A 21,105-nucleotide genomic window follows, 5' to 3' on the forward strand; every position below is an offset into this window, starting at 1 on the left:
ATGGAGGGCACCAGGTTGGGGAAGGATGCACCGGACTGACCTGGTGGAATTTCCCTCCGTGTCTTAATGCTTTGATGTCATTAGGAGAGCTTTTTGCTTTGGTTCCCCATTAGCATAGCTGTCAACTTACAGATTTGAAAATAAGGGACCAGCAGCCTCAAAATAAGGGATCAGCAGCCAAAATAAGGGATTTTAGTCAACCAGCTCATTTCCTTTCCCCCATAACAGTCAATCGAAAGAGCCTCCAAAACAAATCCAAAAGCCCCCCTCCCACAAGATCGCCACCTGCCATTGTACTCAACCAGCTCCTTTCCTTTTCCCCCACCATGTGCCCCCGCTCCAGACAGACCTTTTCCCTGGCAAGGGTGAGTGGGCTGTTGATGACGTATCCATCCAATTCCAAGCACAGGTATGTTCAACTTCTGAGCACCTCTGAGCCAAAGGCAGAAAGCCCAGCCAGCAGCCAAATGAAGCCTCAAGTGGTGGTTCCCACAGTGCAGCAACCCGGCAAAGGGGATGTAGCAAGGAAAACCACCATCACCTCTCCGCTGGGAAGCGCTGAGCAGAGGCGAGTCCCCAGGCAACGCGGCCGGGCACAAGGCATGCAAGCTCCACCCCCCAGTTGTTCTTAGACTCCTTATTGGGTGAGCAATTCAGCCAAGCAACGCAGTTGGAGCCTCCTTCCTCCCTGGCCGGCAGGCAGGGAGGGAGAGGAGCTGCTTCCTTTGAAACCCAGGAAATTTAAGGGTCATCATCAATAAGGGACAGCAGTGGGACACGACACTGGGATAAGGGAGCTAAAAAAGCCAATGCAATTCTGGGCTGCATCAATAGGAGTATAGCATCTAGATCAAGGGAAGTAATAGTGCCACTGTATTCTGCTCTGGTCAGACCTCACCTGGAGTACTGTGTCCAGTTCTGGGCACCACAGTTCAAGAAGGACACTGACAAACTGGAACGTGTCCAGAGGAGGGCAACCAAAATGGTCAAAGGCCTGGAAACGATGCCTTATGAGGAATGGCTAAGGGAGCTGGGCATGTTTAGCCTGGAGAAGAGGAGGTTAAGGGGTGATATGATAGCCATGTTCAAATATATAAAAGGATGTCACATAGAGGAGGGAGAAAGGTTGTTTTCTGCTGCTCCAGAGAAGCGGACACGGAGCAATGGATCCAAACTACAAGAAAGAAGATTCCACCTAAACATTAGGAAGAACTTCCTGACAGTAAGAGCTGTTCGACAGTGGAATTTGCTGCCAAGGAGTGTGGTGGAGTCTCCTACTTTGGAGGTCTTTAAGCAGAGGCTTGACAGCCATATGTCAGGAGTGCTCTGATGGTGTTTCCTGCTTGGCAGGGGGTTGGGCTCGATGGCCCTTGTGGTCTCTTCCAACTCTATGATTCTATGATTCTATGATTCTAAGGGACTTTCCCGCCAAATAAGGGATGGTTGACAGCTATGACCATTAGCGAAAGTAGCTACAAAGTGGTTAGTGTTGATTATAAAGAAGAGATGAGGGACTTCAGGACCAGGGACTGAATGCGGCCCTCAAAACTGCTCTACCTGGCCCTTGGAATTCCCAGGCCACAATCCTCACTGGATTTACTTCACCCCCTGAATGTTCTTGCCTGGCTAGAATGTGTATCCTTTAATTCTGCCAATGCATCTTCCTGGCCTGGATGGGGAGGAACAACAACAACAACATAGTATTTACCCCACCCATCTGGTTGGGTTTCCCCAGCCACTCTGGGTGGCTCCCAACAGAACAACAACAACAACAAAGCAACAACAACGCAATAAAACATCAAACATTAAAAAATTCCCTAAACATGGCTGCAAGTCCCAGGCCGTGACTTTAAGCTGCAGGGAACAGGTAAGAGGTGTTCAGGAATTCATTTAAAAAATAATTTTATATGTTGTGTGTCTTTATTTCTCAATTTGATCCTTTTACATGGTTTTGTATGTATTGTGGTTTTTTTATGCATTGTGACTTGCAGCTATTTTTATTGATCCTAGTCTAGTAATTATTTACTGTAATTGTTAAATGTGAATTTCCGTTTCATTATTATTTGCTGACGTTTTGAGAGTCAACTTTATTGTGTGCTCTTACATCCTAATAGATCATTAGATATGACTTTCCTTGATACGAGTCATTCCATTTTAAAGTTATGTTTTATTATGACTTGTGTTGGATCGGATTATTATAAGGTGTGTGTTCTTTGTTGTATATTTTGTTGCCGTAAACGTCCTTGTGTGCAGTAATATAGAAAGGCGGTACACTGGTAACTCGGGTTAAGTACTTAATTCGTTCTGGAGGTCCGTTCTTAACCTGAAACTGTTCTTAACCTGAAGCACCACTTTAGCTAATGGGGCCTCCCGCTGCCGCCACGCCGCTGGAACACTATTTCTGTTCTCATCCTGAAGCAAAGTTCTTAACCCAAGGTACTATTTCTGGGTTAGCGGAGTCTGTAACCTGAAGCGTATGTAACCTGAAGCATATGTAACCCGAGGTACCACTGTATACAAACTAAAAGTGAAAAGTAAGGAAAGGGAGGGGTATGGGCAGAAGCAAGCCTAGTGTACAAAGGTAGAATTCACACTCATTTCCCTACCCACTTTTGCTTCTAGCCCCGCCCACAACTGGTAAATGGCCCTCGAAAGCTTGCTCAGAAGAGAATGTGGCCCTTAGATTGAATGAGATTCCCCAGCCTTGACATGAAGCATAGAGGGTGAGACCCACAGGTGTCCCATTGATTCCCTTGATGATCAATTTTCTGCCTTCTCTCTCGTCTCCCCCTCTGGCAGAGGTCAGTAGGTCCTTTCTGGCTTCATATTTTTTTTAAGCGCTCATTAAGTCTGACGGGGCTCTTGGCTGACTGGCACAGTGCACTTAAATATCAGAAGTGAGAGCTGGTCTGCCTTGACTTCTTGCTGGTGTCAGTCAAAACTCATTTGACAACCGAGTCCTATCTTGAGGAGCAAAGGCCGATCGCTCATTGCTCCTTGTCCGCTCTTTAAATAAAACCGCTTGTTCAGAATTAGAGACCTGAACTAGGAGGGAAGACAAGACAATTTGCAATGTGGTGGAAAAGGAAACTTCTGTCTTCTCATTCGCAGACTGGTAGGACTTTGCTTTCATTGTGATGTGTGTTTTAGACCACAATGTAAATATTTAGAACCTAACCTATAAATTGTTTTAGCTGGTTTTAATCTTGTAACCTGACCTGGGACCTTACGCTGAAGGGTGCAAAATACCACTACTGATGATGATGAAGATGAAGATGATGTGTGCTGTCAACCTGGGTTGTTTCTCAAACTAAGTAACACAGTTTGCTCTCTCAATGAATGTGCTAACTCTAATAGGACCAAAGAGCTCCCTGTTCTGTTCTAATAGCCCACTCCAAGGATGTTCAAATGCAATTCTGTATTTGGGACTTAGATGGGCAAAGGAGGAGTGGTTTATTATAGGAAGAAGGGTTTAAGGAAATAAGGAGTTTTGGTCTGAAGCTACCATCAGGATGAGCACGCCAGAAGAGATATAAAGAAGTGAAGAACTGAATGAGATGTTGTTAGGAAGTCTAATATTGTTGCAGAGTTATTGTCGTGTTAGACTTGTTATTTGCCTGTTCAGCAAAGGTTTCCAAGTGACGTACAACATTTAAAAACATAAACAAAAAAATCATTAAAAGGTTAACAGATTATGACAAAACTTTGGCAAATCCCCCTTTGGATAGGAGTGGAGGTGAACAGCACAACCCTATTCATGTTTACTCAGAAATAAGTCCAATTTTGTTAACAGGGCTTACTCCTGAACAAGTGTACTTAGAATTGCAGCCATCATGAGTTTGTGTCAGTTTTGATACTGAATATTCTTTGGCTATGACTTGAAAGTGTGAATATTTATGTTGTGAACTGCCCGGTGATCTTCGGATGAAGGATGGTATGCAAACTTTAACAGCAACAACAACAACAGGTATTTAGTTCCAGAAATTGATGACTAATTATTTCTCATTAGGAATCAACACTGGGCAGTATCTGACAACTGATTGTAATGAATAAACTTTTGTTGGATTTCATCCATTGATTGACCCAATCAGGGAATGTTCCCTTGGATGGGCCAGACCAGGCTCAGACTGTCATGTTTTGCCTCCTGAGGTAGAATAGGAATGTGCCCCCCCCCCGCTGCTCCCCACCGAAGCCCCACTTAATGGGGTCACATAGCAGCTGCAACTTCCGGTAAAATCCTGCAAGGTCTTGCAGGAGCTATCGTGAGATCTTGCATGAGCTCAGCAAGATCTCACGAGAGTTCTATGAGATCTCGCAAGTTCTCGCTGGAAGCCGCCACTGCATGACGCCAGTGGTGGCAGCAGGGGTGGGCAGGGTCCACACTGAGAGCCAGTGTGGTGTAGTGGTTAAGAGCGGTAGATTTGTAATCTGGTGAACCGGGTTCGCTTCCCTGCTCCTCCACATGCAGCTGCTGGGTGACCTTGGGCTAGTCACACTTCTCTGAAGTCTCTCAGCCTCGCTCACCTCACAGAGTGTTTGCTGTGGGGGAGGAAGGGAAAGGAGAATGTTAGCCTCTTTGAGACTCCTTCGGGTAGTGATAAAGCGGGATATCAAATCCAAATTGTTCCTTGCGGGGACACCAAGCCATAGGATTCTGCCACTTGAGTTGGTTGCTTCAGTCTGCCTCATGAGTGGGTCAGCCGTAGACCAGACAACACAAACACCTGGATTTCAAATGATGGTGCTGAATTTTTATTTAGCAGTTTGGCTGACAGATTTTAGACGCTGGGTTTCAACATCAAAATCTGAATCAGGAAATTTGATAACTGGGCAAACCCTGTTTCATGTCTAGGTGAAAAATACAACAGCCTCTTCTGCCTCATTGATGCCATGACTTGATTGTGTACTGCTTATTGTAAAAGCACCTAGTCTAGAGGTGAGTTGGAGAATGATTCATTCCAGAAGCTTCTTCAGCTTTGGAGAAGCAGATTTAAGATTTCACCAGGACCAGGACTATAGTTGATGGGTTCTCCAGATATCCATGGGCTTTGGGCAGGGAGGTGACCCCATGCCTGGTTACATGGCTGTTCTCAGTCCAATGATGGTGAAGTTCTTCTTTCAGCTCACATTACCACCAGCCTTTAGAATGGGAGCTGTCAGGGGACTGCCATCAGAACAGGGGAGGGAGGCAGGGGGGCCATTGGGATACAGAGAGCCTCCGAAACTCCTGAGGAGCAGTTCCTCTTCCTGGGGTGGGAAAAGCCACACCTCCAGTGGAGAAGAGAGGGAAGGGGCCAGCCAAGCGAGGAAAGGGCTCGAGGATGCTGCTGAGAGCCCCAGCACCTCACCTAGCCGGGCTGGCCAGGAGGGACGCACACCACTTCCATTGCCCACCTTGCGCAGAGGGGTGAAACACAAGGAGGGGAGGAGGAGGCTTGCAGTGTCGAAGTTCTTATGTTGGGGAAGAAGCCGGAAGGGGCCACTCCCGGATTCTGCAAGTGACTGAGATGGACATGAACTTGGTAGATCTGCACTGTAAATAGTTTGCACAATAAAACCTGTAAAAGCCAGGTCAGAGTCCTGCCTGGTTACTCACGAGCAACCACGACCAGCATCTGACAGGAGCCTTTAGAATGGGAGTTGAGCATATGCTCTGGCCACTTGGGGAAAGACTCCGGCCTTGCATGCCAGAGATCCCAACTTCAATCTCTCGTGTTTCCAGACAGGGCTGGGGTAAGCTCCTTCTGGAAGCCTTGGAGAGCCATTGCCAATTGGTGTCAATTAGCAGTGGCTTGCCAAGTCAATCTTGACCAACTAGGAGGGTCTGATTTGGCTCTTGAGGCCATTTCCTACAAAACCATGCTCACCCATCATGTGACATCACTGCTCCCCGCTTCTGTCAGTGCCGGATTAACAACTAGGCAGAGTAGGCACTGGTTTATAGGCTCCCCACCTTTTAGGGGCCCCACGACAACAGATCAAAATAATATTGCATAATAGAATTGGTTTATTAAAATTGTTGGTTGGTAAAAAAATGTATTACCAACCAACAATTATCTAGGGGATAAGGGTTCATCAGTAAAGACATGGTTATGTTTAGAATGATACTGCATAGGGAAATGTTCCCTGATATCAAGATGAGGGATTCTATGGGATGCAGAGAGAATTGAGAAGAATAATGATCTGTTGTGACCTTGACGGAAGCGTACAATACACGAGCCTTCTTGTGTTTTGACTCATTTCCCCCATTCCTTCTCCTTCTCCTTTCCTTCTCCCTTCTTCTTTTTTCTTTCTCATAATGGCTTATGCTCTATGCCATGTACTTTGATATTTTTTTGTAGTTTTTTAGCCTTTTCCATTATTATTATTAAGGATTTTTCTTTTGTAATTTTGGTTGTTTGTATTTATCTGTATTTGTTTAAAGCAAAACAAAAATTACTAACATAAAATAAAATTGTTGGTTGGTAAAAAAATGTATTAGGAGATAATATATATGTGAGCCTCCCCCTCCCTGATTTCAAATGCCTAGCGGCTTCAACAGGGTTTAATCCGGCACTGCCGCCCATTGCAACATTTGCACACAAGTGCAGCACAAATGAAAAAGGATGTTCCAGCTTCAAACCAAGAGGTGTGGATCATATCATTGGGATTAAGTGGGCCAGAGGGAGGCTCTAAATTTTTCACATGGAATGACTTAATCTGTCTGAGGTTGCACTCCCGTTGTGTTCTTCAGTGTAGGTCCACTCTGCGAAGGGACTTTCCTCTTATCGGTTTCAAAGGCTTGAATTTCTCCTCATTGCTTCCTTTTCTTTGAGTAGGGGCTTGGGTTGCTAATCTCCCCATGACATTAGAAGCCCCATTTTGCCATTGTCTCCAGAGGCCTTTTCTTCTGGGGGACGGCAAACGTGGGTAACTGTATCGCTCTCCTCTTATTTCCGGAGTCCGGCTGCAAAGTGGCATAATGTTCTTTTATCATCTTGCCAAACTCTTACCGTACTTTAAATCCAGGCTGGGGAGGGACTCCTATTTCCCAACCAGGTCTACGATTCCCAAAGCGGTTTAAGAGCCACTTCCTCTTCCTAGGGAACTTTTGGAATCATAACTCCAGGAATAGGAGGCCTCCTAACACCCCTAACCCCACATAACAAACTGCAACTTCTGGAAGTCTTTGGGGGGAAAGCTATGACTATTTAAAGAGATATCACAGGGCTTAAAATGTATGGTGCAGCTATATAATAATAATAATAATAATAATAATAATAATAATAATAATTAATAATAATAATTTATTACAGTGGTACCTCAGGTTAAGTACTTAATTTGTTCCGGAGGTCCGTTCTTAACCTGAAACTGTTCTTAACCTGAAGCACCACTTTAGCTAATGGGGCCTCCTCCTGCTGCCGCACCAACAGAGCACGATTTCTGTTCTCATCCTGAAGCAAAGTTCTTAACCCGAGGTACTATTTCTGGGTTAGCGGAGTCTGTAACCTGAAGCATATGTAACCTGAAACATATGTATACCCGAGGTACCACTATATTTATACTTCGCCCATCTGGCTGGGTTTCCTCAGCCACTCTGGGCGGCTTCCAACGGAATATTAAAATACAATAACCTATTAGACATTAAAAGCTTCCCTAAACTGGGCTGCTTTCAGATGTCTTCTAAAAATCTGGTAGTTGTTTTCCTCTTTGACATCTGGTGGGAGGGCATTCCACAGGGCAGGCGCCACTACCGAGAAGGCCCTCTGCCTGCTTCCCTGTAACTTGGCTTCTCACAGCAAGGGAACCGCCAGAAGGCCCTCGGCGCTGGACCTCAGTGTCCGGGTAGAACGACTCAAGGTCACCATGGTGCAAATGGATCAGGCCAATGGCCCATCTAATCCACACATGCTATGATTTACTCCTGAGTAAACATGCTTGAGGATTGTGCTGGAAGTGAACGATTGCAGCTTTCTCCTCCCCTGTTTTGGAGAATTCGCGTCGCCCTCCCTCACAGTGAGCTCGGCTTCAGCGAGACACCGCTCTGAGCGCAAGCTGGCCTCAATTTCCTTCTGCCCCGGAGACAAGGTTAGGATGACAGGAGAGAGGATAGAAACCATAGACCCCCGAGGTGGCCTGAGCCTCGCTCCCTGTCACCCTGTGTTTGCTTGATCCGTGCGGCAAAGCCTGCTCCAATTTGCCACAATGCCTCCCAGCGCAGAGAGCAGGCGGAGAAACAGACACTGTGGCACGATGATCAGACAGAGACAGGGAACAGAGAGAGCCAAGGCTGCCTTGGGTGCCGCAGGAGATGTGACAGGAAGATGACAGCCCCTTGGTTGAGGAATGCCTCACATTGTAATAAGGGCAATAGACAAATTCACAGAGGAGAGGGTTACTAGCCAGAATGGCTACTCTCCTCCTGATAGACTTCCCATGGGGACATCTGCTTGGCCACTGTGATGACGTGTCCAGAGGAGGGCAACCAAAATGGTCAAAGGCCTGGGAACGATGCCTTATGAGGAACGGCTAAGGGAGCTGGGCATGTTTAGCCTGGAGAAGAGGAGGTTAAGGGGTGATATGATAGCCATGTTCAAATATATAAAAGGATGTCACATAGAGGAGGGAGAAAGGTTGTTTTCTGCTGCTCCAGAGAAGCGGACACGGAGCAATGGATCCAAACTACAAGAAAGAAGATTCTACCTAAACACTAGGAAGAACTTCCTAACAGTAAGAGCTGTTCGACAGTGGAATTTGCTGCCAAGGAGTGTGGTGGAGTCTCCTCCTTTGGAGGTCTTTAAGCAGAGGCTTGACAACCATATGTCAGGAGTGCTCTGATGGTGTTTCCTGCTTGGCAGGGGGTTGGACTCAATGGCCCTTGTGGTCTCTTCCAACTCTATGATTCTATGATTCTATGACAGGGCTCTGGACCAGATGAACCTTTGGTCAGATCCAGCACAGTTCTTCTTATGTTCCTATAAAGTCACGGCCCATCCCAGGTAAATAAGGCACATATCTCTTTTTTAAAAAAAATAATAAATTTATTAGGCATTTCAACATAACAATTTATCAAAAACATATCATCCTCATCCCCCCCCTTAATTTTCCCTCCCCCCCCCAAGAAAAAACCACCCGGACTTCCCTCAGCTCCTCTCTCTGGTTTTTCAACACAGGTTGTTCTCTGCGTGTTATAAAATTGTAAAAATCCTTATATTATCTATTTGTGATTGTTTATTCCAAATCTGCCAAGGAGTCCAGTTCATTTTGTTGTTTCTTTAAGTACTTTGTAAAAGGTTCCCATTCTTCTTTAAAGTCACAGTTGTCCTTATCACGCAGTTTGTGTGTCACTTTTGCCAGTTCCACATAGTCCATCCATTTCCCTTGCCACTGTTCTTTTGTCGGGATTTCTTCATTCTTCCATCCTTGTGCTATTAAGACTCTTGCCCCTGTTGTCACATGCATGAATATGTTCTTCAATTTCCTTGGCAGGTCTTTCCCTACAATCCCTAACAAAAATGATTCAGTTTTTTTTTACAAATGTTAATTGGAACATTTTCTTCAATTCATTGTATATCATTTCCCAATTTTTAAAAATTTCACTACAACCCCACCACATATGATTAAAAGTCCCTTCTTTTTCCTTACATTTCCAGCATATGTTTGAACCGGTTTTGTACATTCTTGCTATCTGTACTGGTGTTATATACCATCTAGACATCATTTTCATATAGTTTTCTTTCAATAGAGAGCAGTCTGTAAATTTTAAATCAGTTTTCCACAATCTTTCCCAATCTTCAAACATTTTGTTATGGCCTATGTCTTGCGCCCATTCAATCATGACTGATTTCACCTCCTCATCTTTTGTTTCCCATTCTAGCAGAATACTCTATGCACCTTTCAGCAATTTTATTTTCCCTTCCACAACTTCTTTCTGAAATCTAGATATCATATAACTGAATCCTTTCTTATTGTCTCGTTGTCAACTCTTTATTGACACCACAACTTCTTTCTGAAATCTAGATATCATATAACTGAATCCTTTCTTATTGTCTCGTTGTCAACTCTTTATTGACACATATCTCGTTGTCAACTCTTTATTGACACATATCTCGTTGTCAACTCTTTATTGACACATATCTCGTTGTCAACTCTTTATTGACACATATCTCATTGTCAACTCTTTATTGGCACAAAAAACACTTACAGCGGCTTTCATGACGTTCCAGATATGCATACACAAGCACTTCTAGCCTCTAGACAGCTGTCCACAGGTCTGGGCCCTATGGAGCAGGTGCAGCAACAGTGGGGCGCCTTCCCTCCCCAAGCCTAAATGCCCTCCTGTGATGGAATGTGGGACTGCAGCCTGAGACTTCTCATGCATAGAAGTCATCACTGATCTTTTCTTTTTCTTTAAAAAAATAAAATAAATTTTATTTGGTTTTACAAAGTCAACCACACAATTACAGATAGGTAGCCGTGTTGGTCTGCCATAGTCAAAATAAAAAAATTCCTTCCAGTAGCACCTTAAAGACCAACTAAGTTAGTTCTTGGTATGAGCTTTCGTGTGCATGCACACTTCTTCAGATACACTGAAACAGAAGTAGCTGTTTTACTACAAAGGAATTTCAGAAATAGACTGGAAAGAGAAGCTGCTGAATTGCAACTCATTACCAAACTCAAAACCATGGAGAGACCTGGTCTGAACAGAGACATTGGATTCTTATCTCATTATACATGACTAAGCCATTTTTCACCTTCTCACCCCTTGCCTTTTCCTGTAAGACCTATTGCAGTCGTTAAGAGTCGTCAACAGGCTCATCTCAGCTATCTGCCAATCTCCCATTCCCACCACCCTTCTGAGTAATACCCCTCCCCACCTTCTCACTATATAGAAGGATCTGGCAACTTCTGTTTCAGTGTATCTGAAGAAGTGTGCATGCACACGAAAGCTCATACCAAGAACTAACTTAGTTGGTCTTTAAGGTGCTACTGGAAGGAATTTTTTTATTTTAACCACACAATTAACATTCTTAAAAATATTAAAATAAAACAAGATTTCCCTGAATATTAAGACCTTCTACAGAGAAAAAGGCCCTCCCCCCCCCCAAAAGAGCACATTGACAACAATGCGGTCCATGAGATTCTTTTGTGAAGAAATCATGCCACATGGTCTCAACGTGCCCAGAGATATATTTTTTTTGCATTTCCAGGGTGGCGGGTGTCAGTAATAAATATAATGGAATCGCCTGGGTTGTTTACAGCTTATCTTAGCGGATCACATTTCCCTGGAAGAGCCTTGACATTCACGCTTGACTTCCCCGACTCTCTTGGTAAGAAATAAAAGAGGTTTCAGCTTGCTGAGAATGCCTGCCTTTAGCCCCCCTTGCCATCTCAGCACCAGGCTCCGAAGCAATTCAGTTAGTAGGGGTGCCTTTAATGGTGTCTTCAGAAGAGGAAGACTCAGAGCCAGGGGAGTGGGGGTGGGAGAACATAATGGTTGGATGCTGAAGAAACATCTGCTTGAGTGAGTGAGAGGAACCAGAGGCAGAAGAGCAGTTTTGTTCCTGCATCACTAGGAAGACTAGGTCCAGGTTGTGCTGGGCCCGGGGGTAAGCTGAGAACCACGGTCCAGGTCCGATCTAGAATCTGAAGTTTCCACTAGGAGTCAGTCCGACAGGGTCAAGGCAGGACATGAGGCAGGAAACCAGGCAAGGACAGGTACAGGATCTCAGGCAGGATCTTGGTTGACCACAAACTTGACATGAGCCAACAGTGTGACGCGGCAGCTAAAAAAGCCAATGCAATTCTGGGCTGCATCAATAGGAGTATAGCATCTAGATCAAGGGAAGTAATAGTGCCACTGTATTCTGCTCTGGTCAGACCTCACCTGGAGTACTGTGTCCAGTTCTGGGCACCACAATTCAAGAAGGACACTGACAAACTGGAACGTGTCCAGAGGAGGGCAACCAAAATGGTCAAAGGCCTGGAAACGATGCCTTATGAGGAATGGCTAAGGGAGCTGGGCATGTTTAGCCTGGAGAAGAGGAGGTTAAGGGGTGATATGATAGCCATGTTCAAATATATAAAAGGATGTCACATAGAGGAGGGAGAAAGGTTGTTTTCTGCTGCTCCAGAGAAGCGGACACGGAGCAATGGATCCAAACTACAAGAAAGAAGATTCCACCTAAACATTAGGAAGAACTTCCTGACAGTAAGAGCTGTTCGACAGTGGAATTTGCTGCCAAGGAGTGTGGTGGAGTCTCCTACTTTGGAGGTCTTTAAGCAGAGGCTTGACAACCATATGTCAGGAGTGCTCTGATGGTGTTTCCTGCTTGGCAGGGGGTTGGACTCGATGGCCCTTGTGGTCTCTTCCAACTCTATAATTCTATGATCTAGCATACAGCAATGTTGCTCCCGCAACCTGGGGTGGGGTCCGACAGCCTTTTATTTTTGTCGGAGTAATGGCCGGTCCTGATCCCCCAGTGACTCACCTCCCTGTCTCGCCCGAAGGCGAGCACTCCTCCTGTGAGTACTCAGGTCTCTCCTTCTCTCAGACCTTAATCTCTGCAGCTCGGGAGACGTCGGTGGGTTACTAGACCCAGGGGCCGCCTCAGCCTCCCCTGACCCAACCGGTAGTGGAGCAGCTGTAAGTGATGGTCCAGCTGAAGGCAACGAGGTAATCCCCGCATCTGGAGCCAGGGCAAGCTCAGGCCCCTGACTCGGCCCAGCTGGTGCTTGTTGCAGGGGAACCTGTGCAGACTGGGGCTCTTCAGAATCAGGCCCCAGACTTGGTTCAGATGATGCCTGAGGGAAAGGATCCGGTGCAGACTGTCTGAGCCCGAGTCCCAGGCCATCACACCAGGCTTCTCTTTAGGTGGTACTCACTGTAACTCAGTTCTGGCACCTCTCAGGTGGGTGCCATTGCCATTACAAGAGTATAAGGGACACACTGAGCCTCATGGGCTTGCTGATTGGAAGGTCAGCGGTTCGAATCCCCGTGATGAAGTGAGCTCCCTTTGCTCTGTCCCAGCTCCTGCCAACCTAGCAGTTTGAAAGCACACCAGTGCATGTAGATAAATAGGTACTATTGCAGCAGGAAGGTAAACAGCATTTCCGTGTGCTCAGGTTTCCATTATGGTGTCCCGTTGCGCCAGAAGCCATTTAGTCCTGCTGGCCACATGACCCGGAAAGCTTGCTGTGGACAAATGCCGGCTCCCTCAGCCTGAAAGTCAGATGAGTGCTGCAACCCCATAGTCACCTTTGGCTGGACTTAACCGTCCAGGGGTCCTTTACCTTTACCTTTACCTTTACCTACAAGGGTGAATTCATGGTGAATTCCCGCACCTCTTTTTCTTGAAAAATAGCACTGACTAAGTCCCATGGCCCAAGTGAGACCAACGGTGTGATGCCAAGTTGTGTGTTGGATACCAGGGTGATCTCTATTCAGATCCCTGCCTAGCTTATTGGACGATCAAGCCCAAGGCATTTTGCTGCCCGAGGCAAAGGACAATATAGCATCTCTCTACACCCCCCTCCATTCCACATATGGAAGCTAACTCAACTTCAGCGTTGGCAACAGGGCAGCGCTGTGGGCAGAAGGCTGTGTATGAGCAAGCTCTCTGGCTCACACACAGCTCTTATGCCTGCCCCTCAGCAATTGCTACCTGAGGCATCTGACTCCCTTCACCTAACGGTAGAGCTTAATGCCAGATGCAATCTTTCAGCCTACCGTCACAGGCTAACATTGGAAAACCCATGTATGTTGCTTTGAACAACTTGGAGAAAGGGAGAGATACCCCACCACCAACCGCACAAAAAACGAAGATTTGAAGAGCCACAGGGTATTTGCCATTTCACTCAATTACATATTCTCTGGCAGGGCTGACAAATGAGGAGGAAAGGAAGTACAGTGGTGCCTCGCAAGATGAAAAGAATCCGTTCTGTGATTCTCTTCGTCTAGCGGTTTTTTCGTCTTGCGAAGCAAGCCCATTGACGGATTAGCGGATTAGCGCTATTAGCGCTATTAGCGGCTTTTAGGGGCTTTTAGCGGCTTATCGGATCAGCTGATAAGCGGCTTAGCGGCTTAGAAAAAGGGGGGAGGAAAAAAACCCCGCAGGAACTCGCAAGACATTTTCGTCTTGCGAAGCAAGCCCATAGGAAATTCGTTTTGCGAAGCACCTCCAAAACGGAAAACTCTTTCGTCTAGCGAGTTTTCCGTCTTGCGAGGCATTCGTCTTGCGGGGCACCACTGTAGCTGGAACTGGGAGGGGTGGATGGGGGAAATGCAATACATTCCTCAGTTCCGTTGAGGATGCCATGAGCAGGTTGTTTCGCCTGTTTGATGCTCTGCCTTCTGACTTTGAGGCTGGGCTGAGGCACAGTTAATGTGGAAGGGGAGAAGTGTTAAAACATTGCCCTCTTCTGGACACAACTGGACACCTGATATTTAGGAACGGCAAGCTCACTATAGGAAGCTTCCGTATTAACTGAGTCGGACCATCTAGGTCAGGGTGGCCCAGCTTTTCATACCAAGTGGGCTGCAAGAGTACTTTGACACGGAACCCATGGGCTGCACACTGTCTTGTCGCACTCAGAAGGGAGCATGGCCAAAATTTCACACCCTCCCTGCCCTCACATTGCCTTCCCAGCTAAGCAAGGCACTAGGCTTTGGGAAGGAGGCGGCAGAGCTCGGACAGCGTGCTGGTGGAGTACAGGATCAGGTTTAAGGTGCTGGTTTAAAGCCCTATACGGCCTAGGACCCTCGTACCTATGGGACTGCCTCTCCTGGTATGTCCCATGGAGGACTTTACGGTCTTCAAACAAAAACATATTGGAGGTCCCGGGCCACAGGGAGGTTAGGCTGGCCTCAACCAGAGCCAGGGCTTTTTCGGCTGTGGCCCCGATCTGGTGGAGCGTTCTGTCACAAGAGACTGGGGCCCTGCAGGACTTGACATCTTTCTGCAGTGCCTGCAAGACAGAGCTGTTCCATCAGGCCTTTGGCCAAGGCACAGTCTGACCCCCTCCTTTGGTAATCCTCACCAAACTCTAGCCCAATGGTTGCCATTAATTTGATTCTGAATTGATTTTAAAACGAATTGATTTTAGAACGCTGTGTTACATTTATTGTTGTTAGCCGCTCTGAGCCTGGCTTCGGCTGGGGAGGGCGGGATATAAATAAAAAATTATTATTATTATTTTATTAGAGTTCTCCTACCTTCTTCCCAAAGCTGGGAATGCACTAACTGGGCTTTGGGAAGAAGGTGGGAGGACTCTAGGACCCTGTCAGATTCCTCACGCCTCCTCCTCAAAGACCAGTGCCCTATGTATGAAGGGTAAAGTGTATATTCACAACTCCACCTTCTTTTGCCTCTGGCCCTGCTCTGTACTATCGTTTGGTCCCCAGAAGGCTGCTTGGAAGGGAATGTGGCCCCCCATGCCGAAATATGTTATCTAGCCGAGTCTTAGAACTACAGGCCTGTGCTTTCCTCCATTATACTTACTGTTCCGGTTCCCCTGTTCTCCCTCTTCCCCCACTTCCTTTGCATGAATTTTATTTTATTTATTTATTTAAGCACAGAGGAGAAGGGATGGTGTTTTTGTGATGCACTCAGCTGGACGGGTTTGCAAAGCAAGGGAACAGCTCATTGTCTTGCAGAGCTCTTTGGGGATGGGGGAATTCAGATCATTTTGCATTTAAAGAAGCTCCTACCCAATTTGCATTTCTGAAACAATATGCAGAGTGGTTTTTTGAAATTTGCACTTTTCCATATTTTTTTAACACAGTTCTCTAGTCCAGTAAAGATGCATATACTGAGGTAAAGTGAGCATTAAAAGGCATGGTGAAAATTATGTACCAAAAAGACATTAATTCAGGGAACATTGCTTGGGGAAAATGTGTGCATTAGGAGAACTTTGCACTCAAATGTTAACGAATATTCACGAAGACATAATTTTTTTTTTAATTCCCCCCCCCAAATGGATGTAGAAAAGTGGGGAACTGAATTTGAGACTGGAAAAATGAGAAACTGAAATTGACAGATCTGGTCATCCGTAGGTCTGAGTGAGAGAGCTTTGAAATCTCCCTCTGGCTGGCTTAGAAAACAGCTGGACCCCACAGCTGTCTTCAATGCTTCACGGCTCCATGTGAGTTGCAGAAAGGAAGGGGAGAAGACGCCCCTTTCATTAAAACTCAGATTGCTTTGCAAAACAGCTCCAGCGCTTGTTGGTGCACTGGGTGGCCACGTACTGCAGTACATGCAGCACGCCTGAGCCACGCATCTCTCCTGGGAGTGACACAGAAGCTGGGATAATTGCTGGTGCATCAGGACCAGAGCATCTCATATTAGGAGCTTATATTGCAGCTGGAGACTCTACTCCAGGCATCCCCAACCTTCGGCCCTTCAGATGTTTTGGACTACAATTCCCATCATCCCTGACCACTGGTCCTGTTCGCTAGGGGTCATGGGAGTTGTAGGCCAAAACATCTGGAGGTCCACAGGTTGCGGATGCCTACTCTACTCCTTCCTGGCTCTCATTCAGGTCCTAAACCATACAGATGCTTCCATGTCCTTTCCTCTCCTCTTGAGTAGCCTCATATGCAGCTAGTCAGTCACTGAAATTTCTGTTTGACTTCCATCTCCTCTGCTCCTGTAGCCAGGAACCCAGGTAGATGAATTAGGGGCCTCCAGTACTGGCTTAGGGATGTCCAGACTTGATAATAATAATAATAAATAATAAATTTTATTTATATCCCGCCCTCCCCAGCCGAAGCTGGGCTCAGGGCGGCTAACAGCAATCAAAATAATCCAACATTCTAAAACATTCATTATAAAATTAATTAAATCAAATTAAATCAAATTAATGGCAACCATCAAGCAAAATTTTGTGCAGATTGCCAGAGGAGGGGGTCAGGCTGCGCCCTAACAAAAGGCCTGGTGGAACAGCTCTGTCTTGCAGGCCCTGCGGAAGGATGTCAGGTCCTGCAGGGCCCTAGTCTCTTGTGACAAAGAGCGTTCCACCAGATTGGAGCCGCGGCCGAGAAAGCCCTGGCTCTAGTTGAGGCCAACCTAACCTCTCTGTGGCCTGGGATCTTTAGGGTGTTTTTATTTGCAGACCGTAAATTTCTCTGTGGGACATACCAGGAGAGGCGGTCCCGTAGGTACGAGGGTCCTAGGCCGTATAGGGCTTTAAAGGTTAAAACCAGCACCTTAAACCTGATCCTGTACTCCACCGGGAGCCAGTGCAGCTGGTATAATACCGGATGGATATGATCTCGCAGCGAGGACCCCGTAAGGAGTCTCGCCACGGCATTCTGCACCCGCTGGAGTTTCTGGGTCAGTCTCAAGGGCAGCCCCACGTAGCGCGAGTTACAATAATCCAGTATGGAGGTGACCATCGCGTGGATCACAGTGGCTAGGTCAGGGCGAGAGAGATAAGGAGCCAACTGCTTAGCTTGGCGGAGATGAAAAAATGCCGCCTTTGTTATAGCTGTAATCTGTGCCTCCATAGAGAGGGAGGTATCGAAGATTACACCCAAACTCTTAACGGACGATGCTGGCACTAATTGCACCCCCGCAAGAGATGGGAGTTGCCCCCTCAATCCCATATCACTCCGTCCCACCCAGTGCCAAGGGACCTCTGTCTTCGAAGGATTTAACTTCAACCGGCTCCCACGTAACCATCCAGCCACAGCTTCCAGACATCTGGTCAGTGTATCTGGGGCCGAGTCAGGATGGCCATCCATCAACAGATAGAGTTGGGTGTCATCGGCATACTGATGGCAACCCAGCCCAAAACTCCGGACAAGCTGGGCGAGGGGGCGCATAAAGATGTTAAAAAGCATCGGGGAGAGAATCGCACCCTGAGGCACTCCACACACCAAGGATTGGCCCGATGACAATTCCCCCCCAAGCGCCACCCTCTGTCCCCGACCGGAGAGAAACGAGCGCAGCCATTGAAGGACTGTGCCCTGGATCCCCACGTCGGCAAGGCGGTGGTCCAGAAGTTCGTGATCGACCATGTCGAAGGCTGCTGACAGGTCTAGAAGAATCAGCAGCCCCGACCCGCCTCGATCCAGCTGCCTGTGGAGATCATCTGTTAGGGCGACCAGAGCCGTCTCGGTCCCATGACCAGCGCGGAAGCCGGACTGGAATGGATCGAGAGCAGATGTTTCATCCAGAAACCTACCAAGCTGTTCAGCAACTGCTCTCTCAATCACCTTACCCAGGAATGGAAGATTCGAAACCGGGCGGTAATTGGATAGATCTAAAGGATCTAATGATGTTTTCTTTAAGAGCGGACGCACCACTGCCTCCTTCAGTTCCCCTGGGAATATCCCAGTGCCAAGGGACAAATTGATGATATCACCCAGGGGGGGGCCGCACCTCGTCTGGACATGCTCTAATCAGCCAGGACGGGCACGGGTCAAGAGGACAAGTGGTGGGCTTTCCAGCTTGGAGGAGTCTATCCACATCGGCTGGGGATACCCGGTCAAAGTGGTCCAATACTGGACGCGAGGACAGTCGAGGGGCCTCCAGTTTCTTTATTGTATCCAAATTGGCAGGGAGGTCATGGCGGAGCAACAGGACCTTCTCCGCAAAAAAGCTCACAAATGCCTCGCAGCTGTGTGTCGAATTGTTATTTAAATTTGGCTGTCCTTCAAGGGACGTTAAAGACCTAATTATACTAAATAATTGCGCCGGGCGAGAGCTAGCGGAGGCAATGGAGGCCGAGAAGTAGGACTTCTTAGCGGCCTTCACTGCCATCTCGTAGGTTTTCATAAAAACCCTATAAGATGTTCTTGAAGCTCCGTCATGGGCACCCCGCCATACTTGCTCTAGCCGTCTGAGGTCCCGCTTCATTTTCCGAAGCTCCTCGGTAAACCAGGGAGCCCGGTTTCTGCGGGGTCACAGAGGGCGCCTAGGTGCGATCTCATCGATGGCTGCTAGGAGCTGGATATTCCAGCCCTCAACAAGCTCAGTCAATGAGTCGCCAGGGGGAGCAAGGTCCCGCAAGCCCTGACGGAATCTATCAGGGTCCATCAGCCTCTGCGGGCGAGCCCAAATTGGCTCGCCACCTAAGCAGGGTGGGGGTGGAAAATCAATCCTGGCTTTCAGAGCGTAGTGATCAGACCATGGCACCTTCATCGAGGGAGACATGATCACATCTATACCGGCGCCAAAGATCAAATCCAGCGTGTGGCCTGCTTGATGTGTGGGGCCCGAAACAAACTGGGAGAGCCCTAGTGTCGCCATGGAAGACACCAGGTCCAGAGCCTGTGAGGAGAGAATGGCATCAGCATGGATGTTGAAGTCCCCCAGTACCAATAGGTTGGGGAACTCCAAGGCCCAGCCGGCCACCGCCTCCAACAGGCCTGACAGGGTGGCTGCTGGTGCGCTAGGTGGCCGGTACACCAGCCAGACAGCCAAGCTCACCTCGGAGCCCCACACTAGGCCAACACATTCAATGCCGGGGATCGATGGCGATGGTAGTGCCCTGAAAGAACAATCTTCCCGGATTAATAATGCCACCCCTCCCCCCCGGCCCACAGTCCGCGACTGGTGAAGGACGGAGAAACCCGGGGGCGCCATCTCTCGTAAGGTAACAGTTTCCCCTTCGCGGACCCAGGTCTCCGTCACACAAGCCAGGTCGACCACCTGCGAGGTGAAGAAGTCTCGCAGGGTGGCGGTTTTTTTGCCTATAGACCTGGCATTGCACAACACCAGTGACGGAGGTGAGTAATCCTTGCTCACCCTACCTTCGTCCCTCAGGATGGGGCGCAGATTGGAAGGGGTACGAGCATATCCATATCTCGATCCCCTTCGCCTATGACATCTGCCCCCATGATGACCTCCTCAGGGTCCTTAGTGGTGTGGAGATCTGTTGGGGGGCGGGTCCTGCTCCTGTAGATCCTCCTCTGAGGATCCTCAGGTTTGAGGTGCTGGTAGGGCTGATCCCGGATAGATATTTTTGTAGTTTGCAAAGTTGCAGTCCAAGGAAGTGCAGGAAAGTTTTGCCCTTCCTGCAACCCCTTTTCATCAGATGTCACCTCAAACCACGCACAGAGACACATTTATTTATTTGTTGTGTTTGTCCATATGCATCTATACATCCCAGAATGGTCTCCTGAGGCAGCTGGATGTCAACAACAATGCATGTACAGTGGTATCTTGGGTTAAGAACTTAATTCGTTCTGGAGGTACATTCTTAACCTGAAACTATTCTTAACCTGAGGTACCATTTTAGCTAATGGGGCTTCCCACTGCTGCCGTGCAATTTCTGTTCTCATCCTGAAGCAAAGTTCTTAACCCGAGGTACTATTTCTGGGTTAGCGGAGTCTGTCACCTGAAGCGTCTGTAACCCAAGGTACCACTGTATATCCCACCTGGAGCTCAAGGAGCTCAAGATGGCAAATGATGTTCACACCTTCCCATTCTGTTTTATTATCACAACAAGTCTGTGAGGTAGGTTAGGTTGAGAGGCAGTGACTGGTCCCCATTTTCACCCAGTGGACTTCATGGCCAAGCGGGGGATTTGATTCTATGATTCTATGAATGTTCAGGTACAACTTTTCAGGAATCTTGTTCTTTCTTCCCAGCAGGGGGCACTCTGTCCTTAGACTTGAGGATAGTAAGAGGATCCCATCAATAGGTTCGCGCTAGACAGAGAGATCTCCCTTTTCCTTCCTCCTCTTCACTGATTTCAGGCAACACACCGTGTTGCGTGATGATAAACCATCATGACTTAATCTGAGCAAACCAAACTGAAGGCCAATTCACACATCTTACCTCCCTTCTCATAACAGACATACACGGCTTGTTTGTTTGAACAATATATTGCTGCTTTAACCTGCCTGCCTTCAACCTTGTCTTTCATGCAGCCATTGACCAGATCCAGACCTATTTAATCCCCGCATCTGGAGCCAGGGCAGGCTCAGGCCCCTGACTCGGCCCAGCTGGTGCTTTTTGCAGGGTAACCTTTGCAGACTGGGACTCTTCAGGATCAGGCTCCAGACTTGGTTCAGATGATGCCTGAGGCAAAGGATCCGGTGCAGACTGAGACTCCTCTGGCTCCAAGTCCAAGCCCGAGTCCCAGGCCATCACACCCCTGACGGCTGGCAGCAGGTGC

At 47.6% G+C, this 21,105-nt stretch overlaps 1 protein-coding gene across 1 annotated transcript in view; it reads left to right on the forward strand.

The window, feature by feature from the left end:
- Nucleotides 1-2,896: 2,896 nt before the first annotated feature.
- The window catches only part of LOXHD1 (lipoxygenase homology PLAT domains 1), a 188,597-nt gene continuing 170,388 nt past the window's right edge, over nucleotides 2,897-21,105 (forward strand). Inside the window, exon 1 of the mRNA XM_081212608.1 lies at nucleotides 2,897-3,115. Within this exon, the coding sequence (XP_081068734.1) occupies nucleotides 3,073-3,115 (43 nt within the window). The 5' untranslated portion in view covers nucleotides 2,897-3,072. The remainder of the gene's footprint in view (nucleotides 3,116-21,105) is intronic.

This window comes from Podarcis bocagei (assembly GCF_964188305.1).
Source record: "Podarcis bocagei genome assembly, chromosome: 11".
NCBI lineage: Eukaryota > Metazoa > Chordata > Lepidosauria > Squamata > Lacertidae > Podarcis > Podarcis bocagei.